Here is a 16,629-nt window from a genome sequence, read left to right as displayed (position 1 = left end):
GCAGACACCGATTCTACATTAACGTTTTTCTTTGATAAATCCTATAATTAAGGCTGGAGTCCTGAACCGTCCCTTAGTTATGCTGCTTATAGGCCTATGTCCAATCCATGGACATTATTTAATTTATGACGCAGTGTTGTGTCACTTATATGGAGAGAGCAGAAATTTTCAATTTTGTTGTGTACAGGTAAAATGAGTAAAGAAATAAAGTATGAACTAAAATTGCTATCTTGCAGTTGTACAAATATGCTAACCAATCAAGCTGCAGTTCTCGTCCATGTCTCTCCAGGCTCATTTAATATATGAAGACTTTAAGAATGTAATTAATAAAGAGGTTGTTATTTAATCTTGGAGTGAAATGAAATAAATAATTGAGAATAAGTAGAAAAAGAAAAAGGCAAAGGGTAAGAATGACAGAAACAACATTATCCTCTTTATACCTTGTAATGATTTATTACCTTACATGATAATTATAATAATTATGTAATCATCATATTTCATCTCAAATGACATTAATAGATAAGTTACAGAATCCCATAGAAACCACCTGTGTGAAGTTCAGTGCAGTGTTAGTTTTGCTGTGATCCATCATCATCTCTGTGGACACAAACATCTGCACTGAGGTGCTTCAGCTGCACATCACAGAGGTCATGACATCCAATTTGACACAAATATCCTTACTTCAGAAAGGCACTTCATTTGTTTACTCCATCACAGTACCAATCATTAGGGAACAGTCAGTTTTTTTTTTATAGTTTATCCAGATTCAGATGAGGGTTAGGGTTAGGGTTAACCCCCGCTTATAGAATTAGGTGTCACACAATGTAGACAGTAGCTAAGACCTAGATGAGCTTACAAGGAAGGAAAGGTGGCAACATAATAAAAGCCTAAGAAGAACAGTAGGATACAGTGACAGGAGCTGGTTAAGTACAGCTGCTAATGAAAATCCAACTACAATCTGACACCTTCAAACTAATCAGAGTCTTAATAAAATTACCATTGTCTTGTTTTGCATTTACATTGGATGACTGATGCAGGAAGTGCTCAGCTAAATGGCAAATACTTTGCATATAGCTGAGCAGTTTATAATTATCAAAATTACTTGTAATTTGGCACGTAAATGCTTTTAATATAAAGCAGTAGGGAATGTTCAGTATTCATTAATAGTAAGTGGATACAGATTGTAGTACAAATATAGTTACTGTACACCTGGCAACAGGTGGTTGGTTAAGAAACACCTCAGCTAACAGCTTCTTAACAGACTTCGTTATTTTCATAATCTAATAATAATAAATTAAATGTATGAATATGAGATTAAAGATACGATTTGAAGCTAGATAAGCACTTCCCTTCCATTCTTTGAGCTGGTATAAACATATCCTGGGTCTGTGTATTTGCCTCCACTCACTGTGTAGTTGGGAAACACTATTGGACTGTTCCCTTAATGATTGACTTTGTGTCTATTAAGAAACCGTACTCTAACTATTCAAGATGGTTTGACTTCACAAGATTTCCAAAAGAATAATATAAGGTTTTTAAACAACATTGATTCTGGGTCCTTACCTTAATGTAAGGTCTAAGAGCAAGAGCCACTTAATTTTCATTACCCTTCTCATTTCACTTGATATTATTGTATTGGTGCATATTTCCAAACAACTCACAATTAATCATATCACCAACATTGCCACACACTGAGGCTGGGACCTTCAGGTCTACAGGTGGTCTGGTCAGATTTGCCCAGACTCAGTTGTTTTTCTCTCCATTATCTCGATCCTTGTTAGTCAGGAAAAAAATGTAACTCACATAACCTGTCAGGGCATTATAGCATGTAAACGTTGGAATGATGGACATGCACACCTTCAGATGGGAAACCACTCCAAGATTTCCATGATTAACATGGAACATGTAAACATACATTCATTACAAATGATAGAAGAAATTTAATTGAACTAGAACTGGGAAACACTGGTCTCTGAAAAATACCATCTTTACTGACACTTCATGTTAACACACTTGCACAGTGTTCATCTTTGTCGCATCTCCTCATGTAGTTTAAAATGACAAGAATAAGAAAAATACTCTCAATATTATACATATTATAAAATCTTCTCTTACAGAAAAACATCTCCCTGCTAATGAAATCTCCCTTGTTTCATAATCTTACATTTACATTAACATATATTAAAGTGAAAAATAATATGTTATACGTGTGTGTGTGTGTGTGTTAACTACTGCTGACATCAAACCTCTGCCAAAATGTATTCTGGTCAGACAAACTTGATTTATTTCTCCTGGCACTGAACAGCATCCACAGCAGCTCTGTTTACCAGGAAAGCTGATGATTCGAACAGAGTTGTAAAATAGCAGTAGACAGTTAAATGAGGCTGTACTGTAAACACACGGAAACACACAGACTCATGCAAACTGTAACCCCTGATCCAAGTAAGGCCAGTTTGGCAATTCGTTGTCTGCGACTGGAGAGAAACAATGCCTAACCTTAAATGTGGTGAGTGATGTTGTGTGCCATTTGTCAGGTTAGCTGTGAAGTATATGGAATGGGTTCAACAGGAGTTCAATGTGTGTTCACTGGCCCAATATACAAATGTCACCTGTAAAACAAGAGATTAAAACACCAATATTTGTATCTTTCATGGGTTGAAGATCAAGTTTTGTGGTTTTTGAAAAATGTTTCCGCTGTAAAAGCTGTTGATGAATTAAACTGTGGCAATATCATTTTTGCTTTAAACATCAGATAACAAATAACAGGTCTCACTAACTGCTTCACTCTCTTACAAGGGACATGAATAGTTAACACGTTTTTTGAAGACAATCAAAGAAACATTTTTGTTGGAGTCGTTATTTCTATGAGTGGACTTGAACAAAATGTGTCCATCTCTTCCAGGCTTTTTGCCATTTTAATGTCACAATAAATTATTTGTATTTGTATAAATAGCGCTATTGTAGGATGCACACGCACACACACACACACACACACACACACACACACACACACACACACACACACACACACACACACACACACACACACACACACACACACACACACACACACACACACACACACACACACACACACACACACACACGTGACTCAATTTGTGCTTCATACATTCATATGGTGCATCCATGTGAAACACATGCACATCAGTCACACAATGTCGGCACAGCCGTCAGGGGCAATTTGGGGTTCAGTATCTTGCCCGAGGACACTTCGGCATGCAGAAATGGGGGAGAATGGAACCGCGACGTGATTAGAGGATGACCCGCTCTACCTCTTGAGCCACAGCCGCCTCATTATATTTTATAGATGTCTTGGTACAAATGTAGCTGTGAACAAGGTATCCCATCAACAAAACAGGATCAGTGACATACAGTGCTGTGAAAATGTATTTGCCCCCTTCCAGATTTGTTATTTTTTGGCATATTTGTCACACTTAAATGATTCAGATCATCAAACAAATTTTATTTTAGACAAAGATAACTCAAGTAAATACAAAATGCAGTTTTTAAATCATTATTTCACTTATTAAGGTAAAAAAGCTATCCAAACCTACCTGGTCCTTTGTGGAAAAATAATTACCCACTGAACATAATAACTTGTTGTGCCACCCTTGGCGGCAACAACTGCAATCAAGCATTTGCGATAACTACAGAATAGTTTTAATTCAGCCACATTGTAGGGTTTTATAGTATAAACGGCTTTTTTAAGGTCATGCCACAGCATCTCAATGGGATTTACGTCCGGACTTTGACTAGGCCACTCCAAAACCTTCCTTTTTATTTTTTTTTGCCATTCAGAGGCGGACATGCTGGTGTGTTTCGGATCATTGTCCTGCTGCATAACCCAAGTGCGCTTGAGCATGAGGTCACAAACTGATGGCCAGACATGGTCCTTCAGGCTTTTCTGGTAGAGAGCAGAAATCATGGTTCCATCAATTATGGCAAGTCGTCAAGGTCCTGAAGCTGCAAAGCAGCACCAGACCATCAAACTACCACCACCATGTTTGACTGTTGGTATGAAGTTGTTTTTATGAAATGCTGTGATGATCAGCAGCGGCTTTCGCCGTGGAACTCTCCCATGGATGCCATTTTTGCCCAGTCTCTTTCTTATTGTTGAATCACGAACACTGACCGTGGCCTGGAGTTCCTTAGATGTTGTTCTCGGGTCTTATATTACCTCCTGGATGAGTCGTCGATGCGCTCTTGGAGTAATTTTGGTAGGCCGGCTACTCCTGGGAAGATTCACCACTGTTCCCAGTCTTCTCCATATGTGGATAATGGCTCTCACCGTGGTTCACTGAAGTACCCAAAACCTTAGAAATGGCTTCGTAACCCTTTCCAGACTGATATATGTCAATTACTTTGTTTCTCATCTGTTTTTGAATTTCTTTAGATCGCGGCATGATGTGTTGCTTTTTGAGATCTTTTACTCTACTTCGCTTTGTCAGACAGTTTCTATTTAAGTGATTGCTTTATTCAACAGGTCTGGCAGTAATCAGGCCTGGGTGTGGCTAGTGAAATTGAATTCAGCTTTCCAAAAAGTGTTGTTAATTACAATTCATTCATGATTTATCATGGGGGGCAATTACTTTTTCACATAGGGCCAGGTAGGTTTGGATAACTTTTTTCCCTTAATAAATGAAATCATCATTTAAAAACTGCATGTTATATTTACTCGGGTTATCTTTGTCTAATATAAAAATTGGTTTAATGATCTGAAACATTTAAGTGTGACAAATATACAAAACCATAAGAAACCAGGAAGGGGGCAAATACTTTTTCACAGCACTGTATAACTCAGTGGGCACTAGACCGGCTTTAATCACTGATGAGCAACTTAGTTAACATAGTATGCGCTTAAAGGGGACATATTATGAAAATTCCACTTTTGTAGTAATTTGGGTATCTGGCATGTCTACCGTCCCAAAAACGGCATGTCTACCGTCCCCTCTATGTCAGAAACGATACGCTAGAGTGCGTCGAATGGGATTACGACCCGCATTGACGTCACAGTAGTCTCGCTACATGCCTACATACTTAAAGTAAATTAAATGTTATGGTGAAGCCTTACTTTAAGATTATGATTCTGTCACACCACAGGTGGTGTTATCTGTAAAAAAAATACTTATGACTTATATCCTGATCTTGACACCCTCTCCTAATGGTTGATGTGTATGTTATTGGAGTTTATTTGACATTCTCTCCTCCTCCCCAAACTGTTTACAGAAAATAATAAAGAATCGTTTTATGAGTCACAGCGAATATGTTTCTATATTTGTACGCCAGACTGTAAATGCTTATTGCTATATATATTATCTATTTCAATTATCATTCAGTAATTTGCACTGTTACTAAAACCCATGAGATGTATCATGTATAATATTCTATAACAAATGATTTAGTGAAAAAAATTATGAAAATAATTACAAAATAGTTTAAAAGAGAGAAACAAATTTGAAGTTTGCACATCGCTTTTGAAAAGTTTGAATCTTTTTCAGATTTTCTCCTGTGTGGTCTATATTTTTTGTGTATTGTAAGGTATACTACTTTTTGGGGCATTCATTTACCATTATAATTACTGAGACCATTGGTAGAGCCTGGGCTCATACACTAAGCACATCCATCTGCATTTTTGGTAGATTCAGCAATGCAAAGAGTGGAAAGACTGGGGATGCACTCTTGCTCTCATAGCTAAAAAACTATCTTTGCTCTGAGCAACCCATCTCCAATCAGCCTGCCAATTTATCAACATTTGTACTGCTGCCTTCAGGTGCTGCAGGGATTTAATTCACTGAAGGAGAATGTTTTCATACGGTTTAAAGCAGCTGTGGAATACAGATACTATAGGAAGAACTCTGAAGGTGCACTCTGACTTACTGGCTATAATCACATTAAACTTGTATTTTGCATTCAACTAAGCTAGAATATTTTTGGTACAAATCACCAGATTGCCAATGGAGAAACTCAAAAACACCAACAATTCACTTTACACCACCTCATCTGAATGAATGGTGCACTTGTGGTACCAAAATACCATCAAGACAAGCAAAGGATATTGAATGGGCTATGTGTGTTGTTCCCACTGTTGCCATTAAAATGGGCATTGATCAAATCGTAATGTTTGGTTATTGTCTTGTTGTACTCAACAATCAGACAACAAGTACCGTATGTTAGCCTTTACGGCATCCATGTTTCCGTTGCTTAACAGCGGTGTTGTCACGACGTTACTAGTGACAACACCGTAACAACCAATTGAGTACCAAGCACAGCAGCAGAACTTTTGGGTGGAGATGATTTCCTAAATATGTTGAGATCAAACTGAGCTTTGGCTTTAACAAGAATATTTAAAATTATTTCTTGATTATGCTGCCCTCTATAAGTATACTGACCAGTTAATACATATGGCATTTAAATCATTTCCCTAGAGTGGATTTTTCTTTACTTGCAGAAAAAGACAATGCAGCTGTGTACATACCATCAGCCACATGTAGCATAAATATAAAAAGACGATGCTTGAAGCAAAGAAAGAAGCTGCGGTGTGTGATGTTGTTAGTGAGTCTAACTATAAGACTTGGGTTTCAGCCTCTTCAAAAAGATGATCAGCATGAGTCAACAGGAAACAACTGTCAGAGGGGCTGCTGCTGAGTTTGACATCTGGTTGACAAGGAGCACAGTTAGCTGTTGTTGAAATGGATACAGCTGTGGTTGCAACATCCCAAAGTCCTCACTGTTATTGTGTAGCTGTCATCATGATTACAGTGTTATTATGTTACCGTCTTCTCTCATGCTCTCCTGACTGATGCTGGCTGTGTTCTCGTTGTGAATGGACGTCATCATAAAGCTGTCACTGAAGGATGCTCCAACACTATTGGGCAATGAGATGCTCTGTGGGAGGGGCCTCATCACGGAGGAGGGGTGCTGCCTATTCACAGGTAAGTCTCTGTTGAGGTTGGTGTTGTTACTGTTGTTTAGTCTGTGGGAGTCGCAGGGTGTCAGACAGTCATTCTCCAGAATGATGTCGCCATCATCATCTTCGTCATCACTGTCACCCTCTGCAATACTGTTGCTATGGTAATAACACATGACATGAAAATAATGGTTATATAATCAATCTTGCAGATACAGTGTGTTACGGACATTAAGCAGTTTGTTTTGTGCAAAAAAGCAAATTAAATTTGCTTATGAAAAATTCAGTCCAGAGGTAATTAATGCATGTCTGCTGAAACTCCTTAGCATTTGAAATAACGTATAAAAAATGACATGTATTCAAACACATTTTTAAAATAGCAACAACAGTTGTGTTGGGGTAGAGATCCTGAGTGCTGACCATGTGGTAGAGTCCACATAAAGATCAATAAAAACTGAGGCCTGGAGGCCAGGCTGAAACAAGTTCTACCAGTTCCCACATTCCAATGGACCCTAAAAGTGCTCCTCTGAGTGGGGGAGCAGACATCTCCAGCAGGCGTAGGAGTCTCCCCCTGGTGTTGGAAAATGTCCTGAGGATCCTTTGGGGACCCTTGCTGATTTCTAAGCCCCGCCTACTGAGAGTTGAACCCTGACATTCCATTTGCTGACACATGAGCCCCCCTCAAGGAGGCTGGCCCCCCTCTGAGGTTAATAAATACAGGAGAGCCCCTCAAATCGTCTCCATCTCCCTGCTCTCTGAACACTTCAACAGACCGTTCCCGGTCTAGCTAGATGATTTAGTTGCTAAAGGGGGCAACAACCACAAAAGTTTGTTTTATTTTCATTTTCTTTTATCTTAAGTCGACGTCTTATTTTGAAAGACTATTTTTGTTTTTTACTTGAAAAGGCCGCGCACAGGAAGCTCACTCCCAGGCCGAGATCATAGACTTTCTTTTCCACGATCCCCAAAACAACGCCATAGCTGTTCATCCCTGCAGAAGGACAAGGCATCATTCTGTCGAAGAAGACGAACAAGGGCTAATTCCGTTCAAATAGCACGAGAAGAATTCGCTATTCCGGACCAGCCGACGCCCGCTGCCACAGAAGAACCAGCGCCACCGAGCTCGAGCGGCCACGACGATCATTCACTGGACTTTCGGAGAATCCGCGCACCACGCGCATTCCACACCACGAGGGTCGTAGTATGAGGCTTTATTGTTTGGGCAGAGACTAGTTTAATACTTAGCGTGTCAATTTATTTGAGTGTATGTTTGTTTGAAGACCGCTGAGTCTATTTTCAGTCCGTGTAAAACACGGCGAAACGAGACGTCACTTCTGGTTCCTTGTTTACCGTGTTGAGGTGTTTTAAAGAGCCTCGCACCGTGACGGAGCGTTTCCGGCAGCACTGTTATCGTCCGACTAGGTTTGCAGAGACTTTACATATCAAAAGATCGGTATACAATGCAAATTTGGATACCGAGTGGTAAAGTCCCTGTAAACTTGTCTCTGACGGTGTTTTTTTGAGAGTTTCTCTGATCACTCCTGGCAAGTTTTATCTTCCTCTCTCTCTCTCTCTCTCTCTTCCCTCCTAAACCTGCTTTTACACACGTCCTGACCTCCATTCACACACTTCACGTTACCTAGGTAAATCTAGATTTACAGAGCCTGAACGCAGCTCGACGCCCTTTGGCGCCAAAACCACGAGATAAGAATCTCTTTGTCTGAAATTGCCTTTGTGTAACTCAAGTTAAACTACCGCCATTTTTCATCGGCCTCATGGCGTCGCTGAGGTCATAAACCTCCATTTTGAATTACTTGAACGTAACATCATCTTGAATTCGGCCAGACTACGTCACCACGTGACTGCGTCATTACGCCATTGCCACTCCCCCTTCTCTTTCTTATACACACACTCACGCCGACACGCACACAGATACCCTCAGTATTACATGTGTGCTTCTAAATTGTGATAAGTGCTGCTGCTGATATTGTCATCTTTGAAATATTGGAGTTTGTTAAATGAAGAATCACTGAATAACATTAACTATATTTCCCTTTTTAATAAATCCTTTTGTAATTAAAGTATCTGTATTCTGTGATTATTTGTGCATATGTATATGAATACAGTTGGATAACTATAGCATGTGCTCGAACGTAAAACCCCTCATTGTTTATTATATAATCTTTCATATTTAATATTGAGATTATTAATTTAACTTTTATCACTTGAGACTGATCTTTAAAGATTGACTTGTTGGTCCCTGTAACCAGGGTTGTGCCCCGCGACGATAAGTAATAATTACAGATTGTATTATTCTTAATTGATAATTTTATTGTTTTCAATAATTATTTAACTATTCTTAATTGATAACCGTATCATTTCTAATATTTGTTTTACTGTTCTTAATTAATAGCTTTATATATATATATTTTTTTAATAAATATTTTTTTTAATAATCATATAATGATTATTACATAATAAACAGTTGCTAGTCACCATTAGACTGATATTCATACATTTTCTCACTCAATAAGTGATCCTGCAAGGTGCTTTAAAAATCTTTGAGACGTTGAAGCAGAGAAAATTGGGTTTCATTTGACTCTGATCAGAGTCACTGAAGAATTCAAATACATTGTATGTCATTCTACATAAATGCTATCTATCTGTTTGCTGTCAATTTGTTTCGTACAGTATATTTTTGTTAATCTTGACTACTTTGCCCATTTTCACTTTTGCTTTTGGCTAAATTGCCACTACAATCCAGTCTCAAAATGGACTTAGTGCTGCTTTAAATGTTTTTACCACATTCAATTCTCTGAAAACACTGCAAACTCTTTAGTCCATCTATGGGAATTTCCTTCTTGCAACTTTGGCAAAACGGCAACCTACAGTATTTTTTTCAGTCATTCTGCCCTGTCCATATCATACCTTGCAGTAATAGGGTTGCTCTGAGAGGCAGGGCTTGGTGAGTCATGTGACAAAGCCGAACCAGTAGATCCAACTGAGCCTACAGAACCAGAGTTCCCCATCGAGGTCTTACTCCCACGATGCACAACGTTGTTCCTCTGGTTAGCTGGTTTCACAGTCACAATTAGGTTGTGACTGTTGGCCACCATCATGTCTGTAACCTGAAATGACAGGCAGAGTGTCTTAACACTGGAAGGGGAGTACATAATCTGATCAATAGTTTGATTATTGCCCAAAGAAGACAAAGTTAATCACATAAATTTGAAAAGGATTACACTTTGAATAATTTTCTTCCTGTTGCTCTTTTATTCTCTTTTGATAAAGTATTAAGTTCACTTCCCCTTTTTAATTTAGCTTTCCTGGCTGTATGGCATGTATTATTTTATACAGACCCATGTTAAATAAAAATACAGACTTCAAGGCTCCAAGTGGCAAAAGCAAATAGCCAAATGAAGTGTATTCACTGTTGAATGTACATACCTCTGAATCAGTAAAGCTACATTTAGACAAAAAAGACTATAAATGTGGTCTTAAATGTAGTTTGACCATGTTTATTTAAAGTTAAAATAATTATACTGATTTGTTGTGAGACAAGCCAAGACTTAAAAATTCTTTAGTCAGGTTAAACTGTGTATATGCTATGGACTATTTCTCAGTAGAATACGCATTAGGTAGTCCTGCAAAGTCTTTTCACTCCTCTTCCTTTGTGTGTTAGCAATTTTTTGGGGTTTTAAAATTAAACAAAAACAAGTAAGCAGATTTTCACAAAACTTTTTGGAAGAATGTGATATGAGTCAAAGAAGAATTTATTAAACTGTTGTGTCAAGTAATTTTTCTTTGGAATGGATGGTGTTTTTCAATTTTTTCACAATTTCCCCAGAGAATAATTGATGGATGTTGATGAAAAAAACAGGCATATAGAGGACTAATGTCTACTACTGTGTAAAATTTGGGGCAGGTTGACAGAATTTAAAGGGATTAGTAGAGGTGTGCGCTCTTTGTAATTTTCTTAGAAATTATTAAATCTGTCTCATAAGCAGCTTTGGAGACAGCAAACACAAACTATAAAAAAACATTATTGTGACAAATTTTAACTTTTGCTTTGGTTTGGGAATTCTCTTCTGCATTTACCTGATCCAAAGATTTCCCTGCTACATCGATGCCGTTCACCTCAAGGATCTCGTCATTAACTCCAAGCAGTCCTGTGCTCTCTGCTAGCCCACCACGTACCAGACGCGATATGAACACGCCCGGAACCTACATAACAGAGAAACAGTTTCACATGTTTAATCTTCTATATAATAGCATCATATTCAATTTATCTTCAACTTAGTTAGCTTGCAAGATGGAATTATATCCTTATGAGTTAGGAAGTTTGAAATTAAGTAACTGATCTCACCTTCTCTACACCCTGTGGGGTCACTCTCACGCTCACCCCATCACGAATGTAGAAGCCTAGTGGTTTGTGGGTACCATGTTTATGAAGTCGTACACGTCGGTGAGTCTCAGGTAAAATGTCCACATCAATGATGGAAGAAATCTGTCTGAAGTTTTTAGGGAGGCCAATCATAAGACCTGGTTTGTTCTTTGAGTGGGTGGAGCCTGAACTTGTGGTGCGCAGCCCAGTTAAACCCAGCCCCTTTTTACGCCTCTGGAGGGAGTTGCTGGCAAATATGACAGGTTCATCCTCTGGAAAAAAAACAAAACATACAAGGGCAAAGAGAACACTTCATTATATATATTTAGATCTGCTGTGAATCAGTATTATGATTACTCTTCTATACTCTAGTTTACTCTAGATAGTTCTGTAATCACTCATATCTTAGAATATGTCTATTTATCTGGGTTATTAAAAAATCTTCTTGCAGTATATTTTCACACTAAAATGGTGTTCAATCAATCAAATTTTATTTGTATAGCCCATATTCACAAATTACAATTCGTCTCATAGGGCTTTAACAGGGTGTGACATTCTTTGCCCTTAACCCTCAGCAAGAGTAAGGAAAAACTACTAAAAACCCTTTTAACAGGGTAAAAATACGTAGAAAGCTCAGAGAGAGCCTCCCAGGACGGACAGAAGTGCAATAGATGCCACGTGCAGGAAAACATCATCAAAATTAAAGTCTTCAAGATAAAAGATTAAAGTCTCTAGCAGAATTTGATGAGGGTAAACATCCCGAAGGAAAACCCCAACATGACATGCCAAGCAGTCCCGCTGCAATGAACCAGTTACTTTAAAAATGTACTTGTATTCACTCACACATCTAACCTGAATTACTAAGTGTAATTCAAATATTGAGACCTTGTGTATGTAACTCTTGATTAGAGATTGCTTCACATATTTTTATCTTTGCAGAGTAGGTTATGGTTGTTGACCCTGTCACTTGTCAATAGTCAACTGATTTCCACAAAACTGTGTAAGGATAGGACATGGACTAAGAACCCATTCAATATTGCGGGAGATCTGAACAAAGAGGCAGATCCCAATTTTTTTTTTTACATTGTTTTTTGTTTTACATTTTCACAGCTTTCCCAGGGACTAAGGCATCCTCTGATATCCTTATCTGGAACTGCGTTCACGCCTGGAACTCAGGATATTTGGGGTTAAAACATTGTCTTAATTACCTTATTTCGAGTTGAATTTAAATGCCAACGCTGAAGGAGACCACAGGAGCAGTATGGAGGCATTTTATATTTACTTCAATTGTATTGTATTTGGCTGCAACAGAGTTTAACCCTGAAACTCTCTGAAGTGTTTTGTGGACTCAAACAGTTCACCAACCCCTCCATCGACATAGTGTTGAGTTTATTTTTGGGTGAAATATCCCTTTAAGCTGCTAAACTAAAGACACACTGAGAGTGGACCCTCTCTGATTAATTAGTCTCAAAACTTGCAAACAAAACGCCACACATTCACAAGGCTCACTTAAGTTTTGAAGCTATGGAGAAGAGGACACTGGTTGCTGTCTTCGCTCGTTTTTATTGGTCACTTTCAACATGTGCAATCTCTAGCCAGGATAACAGCCATGATCACAATGCTCCTACGCATACTGCAGTTTTTAATACATAAACAATCACATCAAATCAACAGATCTCTGGAAAGTTTTTCATTTTGAATATCTGTTTTGAATCATTAAAAGTAACAAATGGATTATAGATATTTCCTAGTAAGATTTCCATTGCAGATGAAATATCTAATTGTGGATATTTGGAATGTAAAATACATCATTTCATCTATCTTCGGAAGAATTTAGTTGTGAATATCGCTATATAAATACTAGAGATGAGCCGGATACTCGGCTGAAACGAGTATCCGCTACGGATAAAGCACTTTTGCCGAGCACGAGTATTATACGAGTAATACGAGTCAATATCTGTGCTCGGACTGAATGAAAATCCTCACACAGCGTCACAGCGCTCCTCCCCTTCACACTCCGCTCTGCTCACTCACTCACAGAACAGCTCTCTGTCTCTCAGTCACTCAGGTTCGCGGGCCTTTTCCGTTAACGTTTAGGGTTTCTTCAGCTTGAAGTTTGTTTTTATTTCAGTTTGTACTTACTTATTAACCAGTAGAGTTCTGTTAAACGTGGGTTCGTTCAGACGTGGTGCTGGTAGAAAGCGACTCGCGTTGCGTCTCTGCCTGTCGGAGATTTTTTTTTTTTATTTAAATTTTTTTTACTTCACGCATTGAGTGTCTGACTACTCTCTAGCGTCTCTCTCTCTCTCTCTCTCTCTCTCTCTCTCTCTCTCTCTAGTTTTTTTTTTTTTTTAAACCGTCAGTGGGCTCTAACCATGCTGATGCTGTCCTGTAATAGTTTTCTTATCAGCAATAAATATAACAGTTTCTGATCAACCCATATCAATTGCATGCTTTCAAGACAACCCGGCCTACTTCCGGGTTAAATCACACCCACTTCCGGGTTAGGCCCTGCCCACTCCGAGTACGGATACGGATACAGATAATTCATATGGTTAACAGATACCGATACAGATAATGCTGTACTCGCTCATCCCTAATAAATACAGACCATTTAGAATTCCATGCGAAGCAGTATTGCTTTTGCAGATACTGCTCTGTGCACTTCTATCACATGCATGCACATGGTTTAAAATAAGTGCAGTTTTTGGAACTAATTAATTGGAATAAAAAATTGATTTGAATTTATGGGAACCTATAGTAGTCATTCAAAGAGAGTTGAGGAAGAGGGAAACACCAAATGAGTAATGTCAAAGTGATAAAGGGAAAACCTTTGTCCACCGTTACATTCAATTATTTTAATCAAACAATGTCAGAGGGAGAATTCCCCAAAAAAATCTAATACAAATTAACACAACCTCTGCAACAACTCAGGAATCAAAGATTTTTAAATGCGTCTGTTTAACATAAGATCAATATCTTCAAATGCTATTTTAGTAAAATAACTAATCTCAGATAAAAAAATATTTGTATTATCATACAGTGTCAAAATTGAAGATTTAACAGTACTTCCGCGCAATCCAATTCTATCAGACCATAATTTAATAACCTTCAACTTTTCATTATCAGAATATATGCCACTAATAAAAAACTCATTTTCCAGATGTCTACCTGATTTCGCTGTAGCTAAATTTAAGGAAATAATTCCGATTACATTTAAACCTGTATTATCCGTCGATATAAACAACAAATTCATCAATAACCCTAACTCCACTGAGATTGACCATATCGTAGATAGCTCTGCAGACTCATTATGATTAACAGTAGATTCAATAGCGCCTCTAAAAAAGAAACTCTGTGGTATAATTCCAAGACACATGAGTTAAAACAAGTATCAAGAAAACTAGAAAGGAAGTGGTGCTCCGGCAACTGTGTTGAATATTTCCTAGACTGGAAGAGTAGTGTTAAAGCATATAAGAAGGCCCTCCACAAAGAAAGAGCTGCCTACTATTCAAAACTAAAAGAAGAGAATAAAAACAACCCCAGGTTTCTCTTCAGCACTGTAGCCAGGCTGACATATAGTCACACCTCCACCGAACCCAGTACTCCTCGATCCCTAAATAGCAATATCTTTATGACCTTCTTTAATGATACAATTCTAACTATAGAAATAAAATCAACCATCTCCTGCCCTCAATTGGCACTAACACCCTATCAGGAAAATAAATCTCAAGAAAGGCTGAGAATCTTACCAAATATTTAGACAGCTTTTCTCTGATCACCCTTGAAGAGCTGACCAAAATAATATCATGTTCTAAACCAACAACTTGTATCTTAGATCCCGTTCCTACAAAATTACCTAAAGAAATTCTGCCCTAAAGTGAAAGTACGTTACAGAACACAATCCATCTGTCATTATCATCAGGATATGTACCACAGTCTTTTAAAATAGCTGTAATCAAGTCCTTCTCAAAAAACCCAACCTAGACCCGGAGGTTTTAGCCAATTACAGACCAATATCTAATCTCCAGTTCCTGTCCACACTCCTTGAAAAAGTTGTAGCCAATCAGCTGTCAGAGTTTCTCCACGAAAATAATACATACGAAGACTTTCAGTCGGGTTTAGAGCTAATCATAGTACAGAGACAGCCAGGGCAAAAGTCTCTAATGACCTTCTTATAGCTTCAGATCAGGGATTTGTGTCTGTCCTCCTTCTGTTAGAGCAGGGGTTCTGTCGGGCCCCCCCCAAAGCTGGTTAGGGGTAGTTGCCCCCTCCCCCCCCCGAATAACGAATATGGCACCGTTATACCTTAAAGAGCTGTTAGTAACTTATCAACCCACGAGAGCACTGCGCTCCCAGAATTCATGCAACTTGTCGTCCGTAAAGTCTCTAAAAGTAGAGTAGGAGCTAGAGCTTTCAGCTATCAAGCCCCTCTCCTGTGGAATCATCTCCCAGTTTCAGTTCGGGAGGCAGACACCATCTGTACGTTTAAGAGTAGGCTTAAAGCTTCCTTTACGATAAAGCTTTTAGTTAGAGCTGGTACAGGCTTGCCTTCGACCTGCTCTTTATTATGCTTCTATAGGTCTAGAGCAGGGGTTTTCAACTGGTTTTGTCCCAGGGACCACCATTCTGACTAGAAAGTAATCCGCGGCCACTGATGTGCCTACGCGCGCAAATGCCTACGTGTGTGTGTGTGTGTGTGTGTGTGTGTGTGTGTGTGTGTGTGTGTGTGTGTGTGTGTGTGTGTGTGTGTGTGCGTGCAAGTGGATAGAAGGAAGTTTTAACATTTGGTTTTCCATGTTGGTTTTATTTAAAAACCTCAAACAAAACTACAAAAATTTGTAAAATACAAAAAAACTATGGATTTTCAGTGCTTAAGAATTTAAAACAAAATTAAAATGCAGTTTGTAGTTGTACTGCATCTCAGAACCATATGTACGTCAATATATAACGTTCATGACTTAAATGTACAGACATGTAACTGACGTGTTGAGAGAACGTTAAAGTAACGGTGATCAATAATAATCAACATAAACTTAAATTGAACCTCATGATCACCAGCAGCAAATCCCACCTACTGAGTGAGTAGTACTTCTGTGTGTGTGTGTCTAGAGCTCTCCTAAGAAATTGTTTCTCAACCAGCGAACGTGGTAAAGTTGACTGTTATTGCAATTAATTGTTTTGGCTATTATGGCAATTTATCTTTCTTATTACAAAGTATTTTTTTCCGCTCTTTTGCTTTATTTAATATTTTCATTATTAATTCTGCTCTTTTGGGCCTTCTTTTTGGGAAAATAAAAATTTCCATCATACAGAC

General features: G+C 38.4%; 1 protein-coding gene across 2 annotated transcripts in view; it reads right to left on the bottom strand.

Moving 5' to 3' along the window:
* Window positions 1-425: 425 nt before the first annotated feature.
* pard6a (par-6 family cell polarity regulator alpha) overlaps window positions 426-16,629 on the bottom strand; it is a 39,049-nt gene continuing 22,845 nt past the window's right edge. For both annotated transcript variants that reach the window (XM_053426749.1, XM_053426748.1), the window contains 4 exons: window positions 11,295-11,584; window positions 11,027-11,152; window positions 9,857-10,056; window positions 426-7,087 (listed from right to left, as the gene is read on the bottom strand). In XM_053426749.1, the coding sequence (XP_053282724.1) occupies window positions 6,775-7,087; window positions 9,857-10,056; window positions 11,027-11,152; window positions 11,295-11,584 (929 nt within the window). In that variant the 3' untranslated portion in view covers window positions 426-6,774. The remainder of the gene's footprint in view (window positions 7,088-9,856; window positions 10,057-11,026; window positions 11,153-11,294; window positions 11,585-16,629) is intronic.

The sequence above is a fragment of the Pleuronectes platessa genome, chromosome 7, assembly GCF_947347685.1.
Source record: "Pleuronectes platessa chromosome 7, fPlePla1.1, whole genome shotgun sequence".
NCBI classification, from domain to species: Eukaryota; Metazoa; Chordata; class Actinopteri; order Pleuronectiformes; family Pleuronectidae; genus Pleuronectes; species Pleuronectes platessa.
Note: the sequence above shows the minus strand (reverse complement) of the source record. Positions and strands in the feature narration are given on the sequence as shown.